At 43.6% G+C, this 20,792-nt stretch overlaps 5 protein-coding genes across 5 annotated transcripts; 1 reads left to right on the top strand and 4 right to left on the bottom strand.

Moving 5' to 3' along the window:
• Nucleotides 1-1,369: 1,369 nt before the first annotated feature.
• Nucleotides 1,370-2,709, bottom strand: LOC105283507 (protein PRRC2C). The gene is made up of 3 exons (XM_020033025.2): nucleotides 2,556-2,709; nucleotides 1,980-2,186; nucleotides 1,370-1,616 (listed from the first exon to the last, which is right to left on the bottom strand). Exons 1-3 carry the CDS (start codon nucleotides 2,565-2,567, stop codon nucleotides 1,524-1,526), a joined length of 312 nt encoding a protein of 103 aa, XP_019888584.1. The 5' UTR covers nucleotides 2,568-2,709; the 3' UTR covers nucleotides 1,370-1,523.
• Nucleotides 2,710-4,013: 1,304 nt separating this feature from the next.
• On the bottom strand, nucleotides 4,014-5,463 carry LOC105282434. The gene is made up of 2 exons (XM_011344384.2): nucleotides 5,369-5,463; nucleotides 4,014-4,997 (listed from the first exon to the last, which is right to left on the bottom strand). The coding sequence occupies exons 1-2, from the start codon at nucleotides 5,378-5,380 to the stop codon at nucleotides 4,539-4,541; spliced, it is 471 nt and encodes a 156-aa protein (XP_011342686.1). The 5' UTR covers nucleotides 5,381-5,463; the 3' UTR covers nucleotides 4,014-4,538.
• Nucleotides 5,464-7,620: 2,157 nt separating this feature from the next.
• LOC109611253 (cuticle protein 38-like) lies at nucleotides 7,621-8,314 on the bottom strand. Its single transcript, XM_020033023.1, has one exon. It carries the CDS (start codon nucleotides 8,223-8,225, stop codon nucleotides 7,908-7,910), a length of 318 nt encoding a protein of 105 aa, XP_019888582.1. The 5' UTR covers nucleotides 8,226-8,314; the 3' UTR covers nucleotides 7,621-7,907.
• Nucleotides 8,315-10,211: 1,897 nt separating this feature from the next.
• On the top strand, nucleotides 10,212-11,302 carry LOC105282428 (pupal cuticle protein C1B). The gene has a single exon (XM_011344380.1). It carries the CDS (start codon nucleotides 10,794-10,796, stop codon nucleotides 11,133-11,135), a length of 342 nt encoding a protein of 113 aa, XP_011342682.1. The 5' UTR covers nucleotides 10,212-10,793; the 3' UTR covers nucleotides 11,136-11,302.
• Nucleotides 11,303-15,020: 3,718 nt separating this feature from the next.
• On the bottom strand, nucleotides 15,021-19,143 carry LOC105282422 (cuticle protein 64). Its single transcript, XM_011344368.3, has 3 exons — nucleotides 16,989-19,143; nucleotides 15,810-15,995; nucleotides 15,021-15,445 (listed from the first exon to the last, which is right to left on the bottom strand). The coding sequence occupies exons 1-3, from the start codon at nucleotides 16,998-17,000 to the stop codon at nucleotides 15,188-15,190; spliced, it is 456 nt and encodes a 151-aa protein (XP_011342670.1). The 5' UTR covers nucleotides 17,001-19,143; the 3' UTR covers nucleotides 15,021-15,187.
• Nucleotides 19,144-20,792: the final 1,649 nt, after the last annotated feature.

The raw sequence follows: 20,792 nt of genomic DNA, 5'->3' as shown, positions 1-20,792 counted from the left end.
TTCGATTAGAGGAACTTCCACGCTACTACTGTCGCAATCGTAATTCCATGAAGGCGGTTTTGTATCTCGTAAATTCGTGGTCATTAGCCTACATTGTTTCCATAGTGCTCCGTAACGCAACGCTGTATTAATTCTTCTAATCGAGTCTACGTAGACGTGGATTCGATTCCTCGCGGCTTGCGTTATGTTGTCGTCCCTCGTTCCGCCGGAATAAATCGCTCGAGTCATCGAGCACATAAAAGAAAAAAAATGTACCGGTTTGGATACTTTCTTCTCGCGGTGCCGTGGAGCGCATCGACCTTGACTTCGTGTGCTTGGATCATCGCGTGCGTCTGATATATAAAATAGTAATTTTCACTCTCAACTGATCACGCGGTAGAAAGTGAAGAGGCGCGTCGAAGACGCCTCCGCCAGGAGAAAACAAGTCAAAATATCATATTAAGATTTCCATTTAACCGGAACGCGATTACGCGTGTTTGTATTAAAAAGAAACTTTCATTATAGGGATTAAACGGTGCGCATCGCTGACGTCAGACTCACTATCCGCGCCCTACAGATCGTTACGCTCTCAGTATCCGGGAGAAAGTACATTTCAAGGGTCGATCACGCGTCAGTGAAGTTTTCCGCTTTCCGCCTTGTCGGGTCTCGCGGGAATTCCGTCTAATCGAATCCCGTGAGTTTCCTCTCAGCGCAACCGGAAGTTACGCGGTCTTGCGATTTCGGAAGAATTGCGTGAGAATTTTTAGTTCGCCCGTCTCGTCGCCGGCATTTCCCGGGGGAGAATTACTCGGACTCTCGCAACAGGCTAGTGCCTATAAAGCCCTTAAGGACCTTCTCTTTCGCGTCACGTATCGGTGATCACGGCAGTGCTCCCGCTGCCGATTTCCTTTCACGTTCCACGCACTTCACTGTTACGTAACAGGGATTTTCCGCGGGCTTTTGTAACACTGGGAATTTCGTGTCGCGGATCACGCCGCAGTAAACCGCGCGTGAATTGTCTTGACCCAATTCATGTATCCTTATGCGTTTTCTCTTCTGCGCCTGAATGCAAATAGATTCAGGCGAGCGAGCGAGCGACGCAACTATAAGAGTAACGCAGCATAAAAGCGCGGTTTGAGCGTAAAAAATTAAAAAGATTCTCTTGCCAGATGTATTGTATGAAATATTATCTAATACAAAAAGATTTCGCGGAAATCGGATTTCTTTGCAAACCGATTAAGAAAAGAATTCTGCTGGTAGTTCGCTCCTCGAGGAACGAGAAAAGAGAATCAGCTGTGACTACGTAATTTTATTCGAAGCTGTCGAAGACGAGAGCCTTCTGGAGGAGGAGGGGAGAGAGGCGTAGGATCTGAGAAACAAACACAATAACTTTCACTAGATTCTTTTTTTTGCGTGGATGAGATTACACGATAGAGAGACGATGATTATCGATGAGGAGAGACAAGCTGCGAGCTGCTACAGAAACTTCCACACGTGCTTCACTGAGGTCGTCGGCTACCGGTCCGATGATCTTTGCACGATGATCAGTAGGTAATATGGTATCCATGCTGCTCGATCGAGTAAGTTGATGGGATCTCCGCAATCGGCGCGGAATAAGCGTAAGCGTACGGTGATATCTAAGAACAGCGAAGCTCAAGATGAAGAATCACATAGTTTGTTGGAAGCGCAGTCTGCTCGCACAGCCATTTTTTAAATGTAAAAAGAAAAAGAAAATATTCGAGTTTGATTGTAAACTCGAATATTTTATTTTTCTTTTTACATTGTAAACTCGCGAGATTTAAGATACGTGTAATTGTAGATTCAAATTTGCGCTGGTCCTTATCATCCGTTCGTCAAATCGAGATTATTCACTCCTAGTTTCATGATTCCGTTATTCTTTTAGAAAGTAAACATTTCCTCCATGCGCAAGTCGGTTTCCAACTATCGAGCGGACCGCAATATCGAAAAAATGTACGCTCTTTGACCCTTTTGATACTCACCTGCGATAAAACGGGCGCGGAATACGCGATGCGAGAGATCGGTGCGATCACAGGGGCGGCGATCGGCGCAATCAACGGAGCAAGCTTGGTGGTTGATGCTGGCGTTTTTAGCTCGGAGATGAGGGTGAGCGGTTTGGGGGCGGGTGCCGCTTTGGGGGCCGGTGCTGGTGCGGACCACGCCAGGCCGACGAGGATGCCGAGCAGGATCTGCAAGTAATCGTCTTCGTGAGGGCGGGCCACTTCTATTTAAATTGGAAAACTTCGGCGCACGTCGGTGAATATAAGTAACCGTTCGGTCCGCGCGAGGCAAATGAGTCTACGTGACGCAAATATTGTCCGGAAAAACCGCCACCGATATCCGGTACCATCGAGCGAGCGCACGCTCGCATTCCTTGCATTTCCGAATTCGAATCCGAGCGAGACGAACAATGGTCCACGTTCGCCACGCGTGATCGTGAAAATCGTAATTATGTAATTTTTGCCCCCTTCACCCGCGATTTCATTACGATCGGAGATCGATCGCGGATGCACTTGGCGTCTCGCGGCGCAACGTCGACGGAACATCGATTTACTTACGAATCGCAGCATGGCGACTTAGAGCGAGGATTCACTGTGCGCACGGATTCACTCGGGAACGATACCCCGTGTCAGTGCGCGCACCAGCCCGGTCTCCTCGTACTTATAGAGGTCTCGGGGGATACTGTAAAAAGTAGACTCGTCCGGTACTACAAAAGTTCCTAACTGCCGTACCGCCGCATTCCTCGTGACTCTGAGGGACGGGCAAGGCTGTAGTTACGATGCAACCCATCCTGACTCCTCCGTTTACATCTACTCTTAGAGTACCTATAACTCATGGCTATATATCTATGCCATAAACAGAGAAAGATAATTGACGGGGATTGGAATAGATTGATGTTGTTGTCGCAACTGAACGTAAATGGTAGGGGCAACGAAACTTTTCTAAACTCTCAAATTGTTGCGTTGTGATTCTACTTTTAAAATTGCTCAAAATTAAAATTTATTTAAGAATTTAATTTTAAGAAATTTTAATTTTAAGAAAGAATTTGTTTAATCAGTAACATGTTATCTACGACTTGTAGATAATAATGGCCAATATGTTTGTATAGTGAGTAATTAGTGACACTGTCAAGAAAGATACTTAATCATTTTATGATCTAGATATATGCTTTTGATAAAAGTCAAAGGGCGAATTTCAACAGCTTGGCACTATATTCTGCTAAATGTATAGCACGTGAAACGTGCGGGAGGATACGGTACATCGATAAGAATAATGCTTCGTGCCGGGAAACGTTTCTTCCATTACCTCCTATTCCTATTTCTTCTTTCTTCGATTTCGAGAAACAATCCCGGCGCGCAAGAGGTCTTCGACTTAGCATTTTTCAATTATCGATCCACGTCTCTCGGACGCAGCACGTACGTCCCCGCTGTAACTCTCCCGTCGATATTTCCTCGGTGTGTGTGTGTGTGTGTGTGTGTGTGTGTGTGTGTGTGTGTGTGTGTGTGTATCTATATGGGTACGTATGGCTGTCGTATAGGACGTGATTTAAGAAAGAGAGACGCGAGAGGGTCCGATAAGCCAGCGGCGACCATACGCGCGATTCTCGGGGATACCACACGAACGATACGATGAGGCTTGCAACGCCATACGGTGCTCAGTAGACCAGGTATACCGAGGTCATTAGCAATACCCGCGGTTCGTTCACCCGAGACCTTGAGGATCCAAGTGTGTATACGCCCTCGAGGCGATCGCGCACTGGGCAATTTATATCGAGGCGCGGATCGATATTGCGGCATGCCGCTGACAGGACAGGCATTATTGCAAGTCGCTAAACAATCACACGAGTGATTTTAAATTACCGGGCTGTCGAGGATGAAAAAAGTATAATACAATATGATATGTGACAATAAAGGAAATGTGTAGCTAACAAAGAGAGAGAGAGAGAGATTTGGATATTTCTGGATGACTGGAATGGTTTCTCACTTTTTCTAATGCGGAAAATACATATCAAGACATAAAAATGCAGAAAAATTTATTAAGAAATTTACATTCAAGTCGAGTATGCCAAACGCAATATTTTTCGTCTTAATGTAAAAACAAACGTGACCGACCGGCCTCTTTCCCAGGCTAAAGACTGCCGACTTCGACCCGTTTGTCGACGCTTGTCGCGCGAACGTTCCTGAACTTGGGACAGTCACTGAAATGATCTATGAGGACAACGTCGCCGCGAAATTGATTGAGAGCGATGACAGAGTTCCGGATGAGCGCTAGCGATTTTCCGACTGCGAGCACCGACGATATATCAAGAATGTTTCTTTAACTATTAAAGAGCACGACGGAGACCGACAGTTTTCGTCTCTACCGCAAAGCCACGAAGCTTACTGATATATATTTTTCCTTTGTCAAGTGAAATTTAATTCTAACGTGATAAATTATTCCCAGATAGGGGATCGTAATCATGCGGACGATTCTGCATCCAAGAAAGAGCTATCAAATGACAAATTATTCCGTTAAATCAAGCGTGCTCTTTAGAATTTCGATTACGCGAGATGTTGAATGCTGTATCCGTAATTGGACACGGTCTTCTCGCCGATCAGCTGATGAGAGTACGGATAGTAGATCGGGGCCGTATACGCTAATTCGCGGGCAGCGAGCGTAGGTATCGCGACGTGTGACTGGATGGCGGCCAACGGCTTCGCCACCGTGATTACCGGATGCGCATTGTGGATCACTTGATGGCCGTGTGCCTCGATCGTCTTCTCCGCGATCAAGGAACCCTTCGCCACGGGCTGCACGACCTCGGCGAGTGGCTGCTGTACAAGTGCCACATCCGTGTATCTCAGCACGGGTGCAGACGCGGTGACCAGAGGCGCCGATGCGTGCACCACGTTGTTGCCGTGGGATTCGACAACCTTTTCGGAAACGAGCTTGCCGAGGACAGGCGTGAGAATGGCTCCACATTGCACAGAGGCGATACTCGCCAGCACGGAAATCACCACCTGCGAAAGAGAACGTTCGCCACCAATGTGAAACTTTTTTCGGGTATTTTCGCGAAGAGTAGAACATCAACAAAGGCAACATCGTTTAATTGATAAATAATTGCCTCGAGATTATCAGCGAATCGAATGATCGAACGTTGTTCTTTGTTCAAGCATGCTCTGAATAATTAGCTCGACGATGAGTTGGATTTAAGTCGATAGTGTCTTTAACAAACGCGTATATACTGTTGTCAATCCTTAATTCTTTTTAATTTCTTTGAACAGTTTTTAATTGCTGTGGTAATTGCTAGGTGGTAATTGGTGGTATATACTGATTATGTCAATTTAATTGTGCTGGAAGACACTAATAAGTTAAGAAACATTTTTCTTACCAGTTTAAACATGACGATGGGTTTTTGCTACTTTTGGATCAGAACCTGGGACCGATCTGCACGCACGCGGATCTACGCGTGCTTATATAGGAGAGGACTTCCGTGATCTTCGAGAGACCTTCAAGGTCTATGCAATAAGAACTCAACCAGTCTACCAGTCTGTAGTTTCACGGATGTATCAGAGAATATTCAATGCGCCAACCAAAGGCATCCACGTTCTCGTCTGGAAATATGCACATGTGTAAAGCTTGCTCCTATGGAATTGTTTTCCCGTTCGTATAAAATATTAAGGATTCCCGAGGGCCGAGAGATGGCTTGAATTCTAAATATTTTATTTTCGGAAAATATTTCCTAATTTAGTGTGTTCCTCTCGTCGGTGTATAAGAATTAAAAATTAAAGACTTCATAAACGGAAATTAAATATATATAAGAATGTACAAATATTAAAACTATATAAATATTAGCAAATATTAAATGAAATAATTATCAGAAACATTATCAGACATTTTACAAAAGAATTCACGTACAGATATTATTATAAAATTAATCTGAATATGTATATGTATAATATGTATAATATATATATATATATATATATATATATATATATATATAAATAATGCTATAGTTACGTAGCGAAAGAGGAAGATTGAGAGAGCTTGAAATAGAAAAGAGAGAGATTGAAATAGTGACAAATTGTGACTAGCCGATGCATTACGAAAATCGAAACAGATGAAGGATGTACGGATTATGTTCTTGCCGTTTGTTGGTGCTGAAGGCGTTAAGGCTTTTTGTCACCGCCATGAGTTTGTGGGGTATACTTGACGGACGAACAAAGGGGCTACCTTCGCGATCTCGAGACTTTACTTTTACTCTTCACCTCCTAGTAACAATAAGCACTTACGCCATAGAAGCAAGAAAGAATGGATACTCCCCAGTGAAACACACAAAAAGCGCTTGAGCGTGAAAATTGTGGCTGAAACCGTGCTTGATCTTAACGATCTCATTTATCTGTTTCTCCTAAACGTGTAGCATCAAAGGCGTCTCCGACAAAAACTGATGCATTATAATTTGGAGGACACCTAAATTTATTAAGTAAATAAGTTATTACTTAATAGTTACTAAACAATTATCAACAGATAGCTAATTAGTTAACAACTATTAAGAGAAAATAGGACTTGGCTTTTACGAGGTTTAAGTATTTTTTTTTTAATGGTCACTATTTAAAGTGATCTTTAAAACGACTCAATTTTCAATGTACTATTGTATTTTAATAAAACTATCGCTTGACAAACAATTTAATGCAATTGACTGACATGTTCGTTGCATCTAGCATCGGTGATAACAAACATATAGATGTAGTATCATCTACAACTCTCGTTCGCAAATGTAGATACGATAGTGAATAATTCGCAAACTTTTCTCTTGCTCTGCCTCTTTCTCTATCGCGGGGACTTTTTTAAAAAGCTTCGGTAAAGAATTTAACAAGTTGGGTTCGTGAAAAGTGCATGAGCGGGTTTTGTATGTTTCTTGTAAATATATTCAATATACGTGACCCAACAGCGCACGGCAAAGTTTCTCTCACACAAGTGTCGAGAAACGGGGCGGTGAAGGGGGTGAAGAAGGGACGAGAAGGGGTGTGGACTAAAGCCGAAACTCAAACAACCGTTGATCGCCAAGTCGGTAAACACTTTTCATCGAGTCGTTCCAAATCCTATTTTGAGAAAAGCCTCACGTAAACGGATAGGTAGCTAGCTACGTAGAGAGGTAGGTGGCCGGTAGCACGCGGGGCGTGGCGAGCAGCGCGGTGTGCCCAAATAAAAAACTATAAGAACGAGATCACCCCGTGATCACGACGCTTCGTGTTTGCCAATCGCTCGTGCGAGGAAAAAGTTCGGATTCTCCGGGACGAGCAAAGGAAGAACGGGGTGGTGGAATCCCGCGATCCCGGATAAGCACGGGTGGTACGTGATGCAGGAGAATTAACCCCTCAGGTATGGCACGGGGTAAGAATCCAGCGAAGCAGTCCAGCGCCGATAAAATTTGTTAAACTGCCGTTTGCACGATGTAACATGCAGCGTTACATTGTTCAGTGAATACACTAAAATTCTATTTACGAAGGGCACAGGGAAAGAGAGAGGGAGAGAACTGGAATTTACGAAAAACGATATCCGCGATAAAGCCTCTGGAAATTGCAGCTCCAGGATCTTCTCAACTGGGAGGATTGACAAGAAACAAATGAACACAGGGGATTTCACGTGAAGGCAGAAATGGCAATTTTATTGATTAATCGTAGCGAACGGTCGTTCGACCGTGCGGGCGAGTTGGTACAGATTTAATCGAGGTATTCGGCTGAGTTGTTCGCTGCCGAAACAACAGACGGAGTCGGTCGATTGGCCGGTCGTTCCGATAAATCGTCATCGTCGCGTTGTCCGGGTGTGACGGCAAAGACGCGCCGTCTTTGTCGGCACGTCACGGTCGCCGCGTGGAGATGACGTGAAGATATGAGACATGTGAAGTCTTGGCTAGAGCTGTTCCCTTAGTGGAGGGCGACAACGGGGGCGTGGGCGGCGTAGGCGACTGGTGCAGCATGGGCGACGAACGGCGCAGCGGCGACAAACGGCGCGGTTTTGACGACCGGCGCGGTATAAGCGATAGCAGGAGCGGCGACCAATGGGCTCTTCACGGATACCTTGTAGGTGTTGGCGTAGCTGGTGGCGACCGGGACGGTGTGGGCGACCGCGACCGCGGGCGCCGCGACGACCGGTGCCGCGTGAAGAGCAGCGGGTGCCGCCAGGTAGCCGGGTGCGGCCGCAGCGCAGGCCAGCAGGGCGAAGAGAACGACGAGCTTGTACATGGTTGATTGTTTCGTGCTTCGGCTGAAGAGCGAATGATGCCTGGACACGGCGTCTAGGACCCCTTATATCCGTCGGGACTGACCTCTCCCACCTCGCGGCCAGCGAGCTACCCGGTCCCGAGCGGTTCCTGTTGCCTTCCTCGTGCACTCGCTCGCCCGCTCCGCGTCTTCGTTCCGTTTGTTCGTTTTTTACCACGCCAACCACACCGAAGAAGCACTGCCAAGGACTGTCGATCGTTCGCGCCTTCGGCCTTTGCCCAGCGGACCCTTCACCGTCGCGTATCCTCGTCGTATACGCCTTCACGTTGACGTAGCCTCGACGGAAACGATCGTTGTCGATTATCATTTTGCTCCTTCCCCGAGGACGCAGGATTCTCGAAAGGGCGGCCGCGCATTGCTGATGGCCTTATCTCCTCTTTCGGCTCTCTTTGTGCAATGCGTCCCAGACGGAGGAGGTTCAATGGCACAACCTCGACGATCAATCATTTAACTCTTTAGAATATAGACGCGTTGGGATCAATCGTACATAATTATCAAGCAATTCATTACGGATATATATTAGCTCCCGGGTTAGTTCGACGGGTTCGAAATATCAACTGCCGCGGGCGATAACAATGACTGGGCAACTTGTCACTTCCTCGATTGATTCTTGACACATACAATTGTGACATTGATAAAATCGCTTAATTGACGACTCGAATTGTCGATTATGAAACAATCTTGTTACCAATTTTTGTGCACTGCTGTAATATATTACGTGTAAATTTCTCGTTAGCAATGTTTGAATAATTAAAATGTATGTTAGCCCTTAGACCCTTAGGAATAGTTGCGAGCTTTCAGTTAAAATGGTTAACCAGTTCACGCGAGCAAAGGACGCTTTTAGGTTGTTTGCCCTGACTTTGGTCGTTTAGGAGGCAACGCTTCTCTTCCTCTTTGTACTTTACCCTATTTTAATGCTTATGAATTGCAGCGATTTACGATCCGGGTTGCCTTGCACGCGGGTTTCTCCTCGCCAAGCGGTTTTATCCTAACAGGATAACGTACGTTGTTTTAATAAAAGTATGTGCGCAATAACCGTCTTTTTTCGAAAATGTGCCCGTTCAAAAAGTTCTTAACAGTTTTCGATGTATCCATGATTTATTCCAGGGATAACTCACGAACTATTATCCTCTTTTTGATTAAGTAATTAGGAGAAGATCACTTTTCTCTCAAGATAACTAATTTTTTGTATTTGTACATTTTGTCTTGAAAAAACCTCTTAAAAGGATTCATCCTTAATTACTTGAGAACTTTCCAGAAATCGCTTCTCTCTCTCCTCTTTTTCTCTCCCAACTTTTACATTAATCATTTATGTCACGATATCGATAATGAATTAACGATTGAGTAATGCAAATCGAGCGACGTTACGCCTACGTACACGCATATTACAACGTCTCAAGCCGATGAAACGGGTGGTGGACCAGAATCAGGAGGGCGGGTCAAGGGGGAAAGCATTGTGACACGCGAAAGTAGATGCTCGACTTACACAATTTCGCGCGACGCACTTCGCATACGACTGCGTACATGAGCAAGCGATTCGTGTGTGTACCAGTCGAGTGCGAGTCTTTCTGTGTCGTATGCGTTATGCGGATTGTCACCGCCCTTGCGCAATCATGCATTCGCAACGACAATGCGTGACAGCCCGTACTGACGAAAATCGCAGCGCAACTCCGGTGCGGCCGGCTAGACAGCCAGCATAGGCATCTAGACCATCGACTGCTCCTCTACGCAATGTATCGTGTGGATGGCATAAAATATTATGCCGCGTCTTTACGCAAGCTGCATTCCCCGAGTCCCTTTTTCCCCCCGACAACATTAATTGATGAATTACACAAGAAACGTTGTGCCAGTACATTAAAATTTCACGAGCGGGTCCCATAATACGTTTAATCGAGATTCATAATATAGATTTATACGTATATTTAATTTATGATTAACCTGCTGAATTTGTAATTTTGTGGCAAATTTGTTTTCGCGATCAAACGTTGCGCAATCATTTACATATGGCGGGTTAACCATTGTTACAGTCATAAATTTTATATGCACATTATTAGTGTCGTACGATATCCAAATGTCACCCCAAAAGCGATATCGTTAAAAGAATTAACGATTTAATGATAATCGCGATTTGCATGCGATACGATTATTCGACTCGGTGGTCACATTGGTCATGTTGTGACACCGCAGTGGTGGGACCGGCGCGCGTTCAGCCGCCCGTTTCCTCGCTCGTCCGCCTCTTATCTGCCAAAAGTGGTCGAAATCTCTGGATTGGTCGAAATTCGCCGTATCCGGCAGACCTTGGCCCGCGGAGGTGTGTAAGCCCGGGTCGCGGCTTCCACTTCTTCTGGATCACGGAGCGTGGTACGATAGAAAACCAGTTCTCCTGCGCGTAAACGGGGGGTGCGCCGCGCTATAAAAAAGTCCCGACGAACGGATCCCGGTATCAGTCGAGTGGTCCAGTAAACTCGCAGTTGCACAGTCAAGTGTACGAGCTAAGCCTACGAGCTTCCTCCCATCGTTTCCGCAATCATGTTCAAGTTCACCATTCTTCTCGCCCTGGTGGCCTGTGCCACGGCGGCGCCAGTGCCCGGCCTCCTGGCATCTGCCCCAGCGGTTGCAACTGCACCTGTGATCGCCGCCGCACCCGCCGCCGTCGCGTACTCGGCACATCCCGCGTCGTTCGTGCACGCGGCGCCACTCGCCTACGGTGCACATGCGGCACCGCTCGCCTACGGTGCACATGCGGCACCGCTCGCCTACGCTGCGCATGCAGCACCGGTCGCCTACGCCGCACATGCAGCCCCGCTCACGTACGCCGCGCACGCCGCGCACGTCGCCTATGCCGCACCTGCCGTCAGCTACATCCACTGAAGCGCGGACAACCTTTGCCGAGGGATCGATCAGGGTCGATTTTCTGCCTATGGAGGGATTTTTGGCTGACATCGGACCCCTGCGGTCCCCCGAAGAAGAGATTATATAATTTTTATATAAACTGCACACAAATATAAGAATAAATCTGTTGTTACCTGATCACATAACATGTCGTCTTCTATTTTATTATACGTCTGCCGTTACATGATCGATTCGCCGGGATGGAGGCCGTTGACGTGTTCGAAACGAAATATGTATTTCGCCGAGCGAAAAGTAATCCTCTTAAAGCACTTAAGCCTCAAAGAGAATTTTAATGCCAGCCTACGTCGAAACGCTCGAATTACGTGCAAAGCCAAATGCGCTTGTACATTAGTTAAGAGGCCGCCTCTCAACTGTTTTACGTAATTTAATTCTAATTTTAACATCACAATTTTGACATGTTGCGCCGATTCAACATCGAATCCGAAAACTTTTAAAATATTTTATAACAAAAAAGCAAATATTTATACAGATCGCAAAATGTTCAAAGCGAAAACAATAACGCCTGAAGCGATGATGTATTTATATGTCTTTTTTAAACATACCTGTTATCGGATAGTCGCAACGGATAAAAAAAAAGTATTTATCGGAAGTGAATATTGTTATAAATGTTATTCAATTGTACGAGATAGATGAGAGCAACGCTTTTTGATAGCAACTTTTTTCAAAATACTTGTTCTGTCCACATGTCAAATTATTTCAAGGAAAATGAGCATGCCAATACTCTTCACGCATTACAGAGAGTTTTTCAATTTCACCTATCACAGAGTTAATCATTTAACAAATTGGCCAATAAATGTTTACATAATTTTTTGATAAAATGGAACTGATAAATTCACTTCTCTTGCGCACGTAGATCACGCGTGTCGAATGTGCGAGGTCAACGGTGTCTCACAATGAACCCGCGACACCGTAGAAAGTTACGCGACCTTCCCAAGCGAATCACACAACTCCATACGCAACAACTCCCATCATTCATCGTAGGGACGTCGCTCAAAGTCACTTATCTCGTGATCCCGAAATAAAGCCAACCCAGGTATTTTGTTATTAGGCAACACCAACGCACGCGCTCTTATGACGCGTTAACACGCTTCGGGCGATGCGATAATTGACAGTGCACGTCTATATCGCACAATAGAATATGATCGCGAGGATGTTGCGATGTACGTTTATATTCACTTTACAACGGGGAACAATGTATTAATTACAGTGCATCGTGGCTACATGATAGCGATCAAAAAAATTGCTCGATGTTACACGAGAAACATATACGCAGCAGGTTAGCACTAATATACGTTCTAAAATGTATTCAAACTCGTAAAGTGAGAAAAAAATTGTTTGATTCTGTAAAGAAAATCAGGACACTGTGAGACACGGCGCGTTGTGAGAATATTTGATTCATGAAGAAATTAACATCTAACAAATTGATGATTAACGCTAAACAAAACAAGAAAAAGAATTACAATATTAATTTGTTATTTTTTTAAAACGGCGGAATTAATTTAATATTAATTAATTTTAATGTGATTATAGCAAACTAAGTATTAAATGTATTTTAATAAGAGAACATATAATGTAAAAAACAATTTCAATTTTTTAATTAATAGTTTCCAGTAAACATTATTTTTATTTAAAAAAATAATGTTTTAACACAACTTTTTCATGTTCAATAACATGCAATTTTACTATTGCTTATCACACCTGTCCTGATTTCCGTTACAATATCATCTTGCCAATATGCACCTCTATTTCGAACTTCAGATGGATATGGTAATACATAAACCAAGTTGTTTAGATAACATTTTAAATAAGTATCTTGTAATGCCCCAACCTCCCTTACAACCAGAGTAATTAGTGTCGCGGTCGCGAGTAAGGAAGTCCGATAACTTCCGGCCGACTTCGTCACTACCAACCCCGAAAATGGAACGCGGTAGCAATCACATTCGCACGCCAGCTTTTCCACAGTCTCCACGATGAAATCCATTTTCGTTTTTCCGGAGCGTTTCACCTTGAGAACTGCAGCGCTCGCGCGCATATATATGCGCAATTTTTTTCTCAACCTCACTCGGCTCCTCCTGCGAGGAACGAAAACGAGTCACCGACGTCGTCGGTTGGGCGGAGTCCGTGAGAGAGGCGACGACCCTGCTCCAATAAATCTGGAGCACGATCGCGTGCAACGATAAGCGAGAAAGTAAATAAATGAATGAGCGACTGTCCGCAACCCAGACTCTTGACGTCGTAATATTTCACAAATTTCGCCACTGTGTTTGAGCGAGCGGGCATGACGAAGAATAAACGAGGAGCGCAGACGGTGCACCGGCGGTCAACATACAGGTTGTCCCATAGCCACCTCGTTGCCTTTTTACCAGAAATTTTTTCAATATAAAGTGCATTTTTCCCTCGATGAAGAATATTACGGTTCTCGCGTGATTAGCGCGATGAAGAATTTAACGAAAGCGCAAATAGAAAAAGAAATTATATTTACCTCAGTTCACTTGATATTGATTTTACTTTGGGAAAATTGTAATTGTCCGACACTTGATTACAAAAATATCCAACGTTAAAAATTGAAAAGTTTCGGAAATTTATGGTTTTACTGATATTTTCGGAAAGACATCCAGTAATTCGACAAGTCCACCCAGTATATCGAAACGCTGCTTGCAAATTAAATTCGTAAAACGAGAACACATAATTCGTCGAAGTATCTCTTGTATCGATCTACCTTGGACGGAGATGTTGATTTTAAAGAATCGTTTTGTGCGAGCAGCTTGTCGCATATATCAATTAGATTATCCGTAGATTTGCCTTTATTGAATCGGAAAATATTATTTTTGACACCCTCGAATTGATAATGTCTCTTATGTATACATACCGGATCTTTATAGTCACTTTTATTTTATAATCAAAGAGATTAAGCTTGAAGCTAATAATTGTTACTCTATTTATCGTAAAAGAGTTCAAGTTCTCTCAACGTTATTACTTACTATTTGTTAATCTACTTAGTAACAATTATCGTGATTAATACATTTCTAAAAAGTAACTTTGGAGTTATAAATTTGTAGAACTGCTTAGAAGACATAGAATATTTATGACCATATTATCGTACTTGTTCAAGCGAGATCCAAGTGTTGGTAGGATAAAAGGCAACTTTAATGAGGCGGGCGTGCGTTATGTAAAGTGCGTATTATTATATGAAATCGAGGAATTATGAAGTTGCGTCGAGAGAAACGGACCAAAACGACCAATCATAAATCGGAATAAACAAAGTTCGCGGGTTGCCTCGCCCCAGCCTTGATCTACTCTTAAGCCTCGCTGCTTCTTTGCACTCATGCTCTACGCCTCCTTCTCACCTTGCGTAACCTCTTACGCTTCGTTGGATGGATGGTCTAACATATATAAAAGCCTCTAACAATCGCGTCTCCGGTCAGACGTGACGGATCTTTGCGGGCGCAAGATCTCAATACCTGATCACGTATCTCAATTTGTAAGGCGTATCGCGAAAGCGATTACATTACAAGATGAGTTATCAAAGTTACAATCCCGAAAAAGAAGAATTAAGTACGATACGATCAAAGAGTAACGTAATATTAAATAATACTAATACATAAACACAATATTAAAGTTAATTTAGTGGATGACAATTGACTGAAAATAGATGTCCTGATTGGATTTTATATTCTAATGCCCTAATATCCCATAAATATCCTAACTTTTTCGAGCGTTCTTAAACACTCAGAAATATAGAAATTTAAACTAGATCGAGCTCTAGATATCTTTGCGTCATTTTTAAGTCAATAATAATTAATGACAATTTTAATGATAGCGTTGTAAAGAACAAAGACGATGTAAAAGATGAAAATATATATTATAAACATCATGTATATTATACATAGCCGAGATGACAAAGTTTGTGGCAGTTGTGGCATGGATATAGGCCTGTGACACCGAACATTACGATCAAACTTGTCGATGAGGGGCCATTAGTCCTAAAGACTTTGGTTCGCTAGCCCCATTCAGTAGTATCCACCATATCCATAGCCATGGCCATAGCCGAGTCCGTAACCATAACCAAGACCGTATCCATGACCAAGACCGTATCCATGACCATATCCAAGACTGTTGTGCAGATAGCTGACTGATGGTGGAACCGTGTACACCGGTGGTACCGAGTAACTAGGAGCGTAGGCGAGCTTTGTGATAGCAGGTGCGGTGTACGCCACTTTGGTGATAGGTGGTGCAATGATCTTGGCGACAGTCGGCGCAACGGCGACCTGCAGAGAGAATTGTTCCATTTTATTGTTAGTTTATTCTATCTCATTCTATTTTAGCTATATACTTTTCTCTCTGTGTTAATAAAATATTCTCGAACAATTGAGAGAATTTTTCATTAAAATTTCAATAATTATTTTATTTATTTTGTTCAAGATTTATCCTGTCAAAGTGCGTAACGTGCAACAGCCGCTACGCATAAAATAAAATCTCATTTTCATCAAATTTATTTCGCGCGAGTGTTCATTTATGGATTATTCGGGCGAAAGCGGAACTCTCTTTTGGCTCTTAGCCATTGTCGAAGCCACGGGGTACGCTGATAATCCTCCCCTTGTATCGCATCGTATCTAGTTTGAAAGAGCTTACCTTGTACGTATTAGCGTAACTAGTTGCGATTGGAGCGTGCGCATATGAGACCGCAGGTGCGATCGCCGCTACTCCATGGCCCAAACCATAACCACCGTAGCCGTAACCACCATAACCGTAGAGTCCTCCGTATCCGGAGTAGAGGCCTGTGGCAGATGCGTAGGCAAGGATGGCGAAAAGAACGGCCTGTGGTAAAGCATAAGTATGTGTGAAGAGCATCCACCGTGAATGGGGTACGTTTGAGACGATCAATAATTCAGCAAAGTTCGAAACATTAGAGACATGCGATGCAGAGACCGCTTACAGAATTATATCTATAACTGTAAGAATACATCCTATTCTTATGGACAATGACAACGCGTTAAATATGTATAGTAGACTTGATAATCCTTTTTTCTCAAGTGATGGAACTGAAGGGTGGCAAGATGAACACTTAGGAACATGTAGGTAATCATCAATCTTTCGGAAGTAACATTACAAAAATAAAAAATCACAGTCTGCAACGTACAAACTGCAAAAGTGCGCGTTAGGGAACTAAACAATAAATCACAAAGATGAAAATACGTGGCATATTTTAAGAAAACGTTTTGTTGTGAATTTCTCACAACATTAGAATTTTCTATGCAAGATTGATATCCTAAAGACGATGACGACGCGAAGCTTCCAAGGGAATGTTTCACATCATCATGGATAGCCTTCAGGCTTTATTTACGCATATTCAGCATGATTTCAACCGAGTATTATGCGATACGAATGAAACGAGCATATGCCAAGACGATAAAATCGCGCCCGCGGCGGTAAGTAAAGTTCACAGCAAATGTTCGTGGAGCGTCCAGGCATTTCACGCGGTATTGCCGCTCTCTGCAGCCAGAGATAAGTCTAATCTTCAGATAAGAGTTATAAGGGACGAAGTTACATAACCCGGCCAAATGTCATTTTCGAAATAGAAACATTTTTAGATCGCGCGATAATCCTCGATCTTACGTGCATTTTACAACGTTTCTTTTCGACGTAAGCGAAAAAGGGTAGAAAAATGCGAGACAAGATCACAAGAAAAAGATATCTATGTAAAACGTTCCTTGGATATTTGTGTTGCAAAAATTGCATCGATACCTATACCCACACTTCCACCAGCGTTTTCGCGATTTGATATTTCAAATACCAAGTGTTTTAACTCACCAACTTGAACATGTTGCTGCGATTGCTCGTAATCTCTCTTGTCGGTACTGCGGACTGACTATATCTCGCTGTACCCCGCTGGATCGCTTATATATCCCCGGCGGATTGTTTTTCCTGCGCGCTTAGGGTCCAAGGGGGAGTGATGCGGGAAAAAAATGCTTCCTGCCAATGGGCAAGGCAAATTCGTAGGTGAGCAGGTATAGGTAGCTAGGTAGGTAAACGGTGTTGGCGAGTCCACCACCGCCACCGCCGCCTGATAGTGGGGTGAGTCGGGCCCCGGGACTTGTTACGCGCTCACCTCAATCCTAGATTCTTTGCGAAGCCGCGCGGATGACTCGCCGCGCGGTCTCTCCGCTTGCCGTTTGCACGAAGGACGAGACTATTATTGGTCAGGAGGAAAAAGAAGTATCGTTCGTTTCATTCGCACCGTGAGAAAAAGCACGTTTATGTCGCCTTGAGCGCACCACGCGAGTGCGAGACGAGGGAGGAAAGAAGAGAGAGAGCGCGCGCGTGCACTCACGTGAAAGAGACAGAAGGAGAGACAGAGAGAGGTTCCCTCGTCTTTCCTTCGTCTTTTTCCATCGGTCGGCACTCTCGATCGCTTTCAGTAATTATTCGCGCGTCTATGATCTTGTCTGTGCTCCGCGAAGCGTGAATGGAGCGACGCGGGGACCTCGACCGATCGAATATGGCACGCGGTGGTGTGGAAGTGAGATATCGAAGACAATTCATACTTTACATTACCGTATATTTCTGAGTTGTTGTTTTTATTACTTCTTGTAGCTGTATCAAGTTTTTTCTATAATTAGAAATTTGTCTGATGAATTATTATTTACTTCCTTGCGCTGTTATATATCTATTATTGATCTCATATACTTTATGCATCTTTTATTAAGAATTTATTATATTATTAAGAAAATAGCGTATTTCGAGATTTTTCATTCTTTTTACTTCACTATATTATCGCATATCTGCGCTATATTTTTATCTGTATACTGTCACGTACACACTGCGTCTCAGCTCTTCCGTTTTCTTCCCTCTCTCTCTCTTTGATAAATGCATCTCTTTGCACCCCTTGCATCGATCCTATTGCCTCTTCGATCGAGGATGAGTGGGTGTGTCAACGCGAGTGTCATACTGCTTCCGGTCGGCGTCGAAGCGAAAAATGAATCATCGTACGCGTACATACGCAACGAGAGCCCCTGGAAATGCGCACTATTCATACCGCATAACCAACATATACACGGCACGGCTCGATTATTCATGGAATTCGCTCGCTCAGGCAGATAATAATACGGAAAGAGAAAGAAAGGTGGAGCACTTCATTAACCGTGGGGCATGCATTTTTGCATATTCTCCTTGCTCGCCTCGCTCAGTGTCGCACACCTACAACCTCACCGCTCGTAACGGATTATCTTCGTCCTTATTGCGATTTGCGACTTCACCTTGTGCACCTTGTCGGTAAACACGTGGTAGTACTGCAAAATTTCCGCAAGATAAACACTTATTATTCAATGTCGCGTTCTTGATAAAGTACTACGTGCGTTATGCATGTGCACATGTGCGTGCACTCGCCCCTAAAACGTCTTCCTATTAGGTAGCCTCTAGTTTTTCATTTCCAGTTCTGATATAAAATGTTATTCCTGAAGCTAGTGAAAAACAGCGACTTCGGAAATAGGTTTTGCGGATTATTTTTTGCAGCCACCGCTCTATCTTCGATTAAATTGCAGCAGATTTTTTGAAAGCTCGTTTTGGACTGTGTAATATATTGCGCTAGATTTGACGCAATTTCTTGAGCAATTTTTTGAGGAATTGCTGCAAGAATTGCTTGCCGTTGAATTGTATTGTGTTTTATGCTTCATATTTTATTTGACGCAAGATTTGCGCAATGTGCTCTAGTATACGCAATATGTACAAACTGAAAACATGGAGGGACGCCATCAGTATATAGGAATAGCGTGTTTATTAATAGGAACATGTATAACGAAACGAATAATATAGAGGCCAGGCGAATAGCGAGGCGATTATCATATCTTGCAGTAATCATAAACTCTCTCGAATCTCGATCTCGAAACGTACAAACTATGTCAGCAGATAAAAATTGTTTAGGAATAGAGCACGTTTTCAATATCTTGAATAATTTACAAAACACATGCAATTTGTGTATGATATTCTGCAATATTTCTTGCTTTAAAAATATATATTGCATAGTCTAAAACGGGCTTTAGAACAAAAATGTTTACATTTTGTGAAAAATACTAGTCTCTAATATTATACCTGGCATAAATTCTCATTTCTATTATAGAAATTATACATCTATATACATATATATACATATATATATATATATATATATATCTTTCTATGTATATATATCTATATACATCTGAAAAGTTCTATTATTGTACATGCAGAACGTTATTGCTGGATCGTTATTTTTATAAATAACTTTTAGCAGCTTTTCTCGTACTCGTAAAATTTCGATTTATTTCGATTTATTTCGATTTTCGAATTAAACGCACAGTTCGAACGTTACGTATCCCTTATCAGTTTCCGCTGACCCTTTTTTACGTTACACGGCCATTTGTACCCAACCCTAATGGTTTACAATGCGATTAACTTGCCTGCGCGCCTCGGTATCTACCCTTACGTGTACCCGCGAGGCACGCCTAACCCGAACGCGAATTGGGGCTAACGAAGATAAATATCGGCGCGATATATCGTAAGTAAGCTACGTGTACGTTACGGCGTACGTCTGCACGCGAATACCTTTACGCGAAACGCAAAATGTCGCGACAAGACAAACGTGCGCTGTCTCCTGTCTCCGGGGGATCGATTTTTAAAAGATGGCCTGACCGGAGAGAGAAAAGAGCGATGCGCACTCGAATAACGATGGACAATGCAACGGACGAGATATATGTATAAACCCAAAGGGATTAAGCCCGTTAACCCGTGGATCCCGTGAGTTTGATGTGATGCATGGCATTTTTTTCACTTATCGCCCGTGTTCCGTTTTTGTTCTATCGAGCGACGTCAGCTCCGCGTCAGCCCTCTTGCTTATTTTTATTGACGCCGACGATGAGCGGCAGCAAACGCCTCCGTGCACACGCACCGGCATTCAATGACAGATATATCACACACCTTGTCTTCTAGGATTGTCTTCTCCTCTTTCTCCGCATAATAATAATTACGTGTAAGGTCGTTTGTGACTGTGGTCGTTAGCGAAGACCGAGCGAAGACGTAAAGTCGCAGGAAATCGCGGCGAGGGAGACACATCGCGGTGACGGAAACTGGAACACCGTGATCTAAATCCCTCTCCAGAGTTTACGTGTACGTCTGTGTTATTAGCATTAGCATTCCATCGTGGACCGCACGTACCGCTCGGCGGTAGGGCGTCCGGCTCCTCCTCGTGTGCATGCACTTCCGCCGCGTTATTACGTAAACGCCCTCGTACGCAAGTGTGGATCCTCGGCATCAGCCGAAGGCTTACCGCCAAACTTGACCCTTTAATTGGTATCTCTAGAAAATGGGAGATTCTCTGCGTTATAGAGCTACGGGAAGATTCGCGACACTCAGCGTCTCCATTCGAGGATAATCCTTGGAAATAAAAACGTAAGAAAAATAGGAATTGGAAAGTTCGTCTCACATAATGTGAAATAGAATGCAGACGGCGTAACAAAGAAAAAACAAAACGGGACAAGGAAACGAGAGTAAATGAGGGAACGATTGTCCGTAAGGTTTCGCCAATCGCAAGTGCGTTTGTGATTGTGGCCCTCAAAAACAACTCTTCCAATTTCTCTCACA

Source organism: Ooceraea biroi, chromosome 4 (assembly GCF_003672135.1).
Source record: "Ooceraea biroi isolate clonal line C1 chromosome 4, Obir_v5.4, whole genome shotgun sequence".
Taxonomy (NCBI): domain Eukaryota; kingdom Metazoa; phylum Arthropoda; class Insecta; order Hymenoptera; family Formicidae; genus Ooceraea; species Ooceraea biroi.
The sequence above is the reverse complement of the archived record's forward strand: the minus strand, read 5'-3'. Positions and strand labels throughout refer to the sequence as shown.

Excerpts from the sequence above, each read along its gene's own strand:
- LOC105283507 (XM_020033025.2), bottom strand. Across the intron at positions 1,617-1,979 it reads CCGCGCCCGTTTTATCGCAG|ATATCACCGTACGCTTACGC; the intron begins GTGAGTATCAAA and ends CGCTGTTCTTAG.
- LOC109611253 (XM_020033023.1), bottom strand. The coding sequence starts at position 8,225 with ATGTACAAGCTCGTCGTTCTCTTCGCCCTGCTGGCCTGCGCTGCGGCC.
- LOC105282428 (XM_011344380.1), top strand. The coding sequence starts at position 10,794 with ATGTTCAAGTTCACCATTCTTCTCGCCCTGGTGGCCTGTGCCACGGCG.
- LOC105282422 (XM_011344368.3), bottom strand. Across the intron at positions 15,446-15,809 it reads GTTACGCTAATACGTACAAG|GTCGCCGTTGCGCCGACTGT; the intron begins GTAAGCTCTTTC and ends TTCTCTCTGCAG.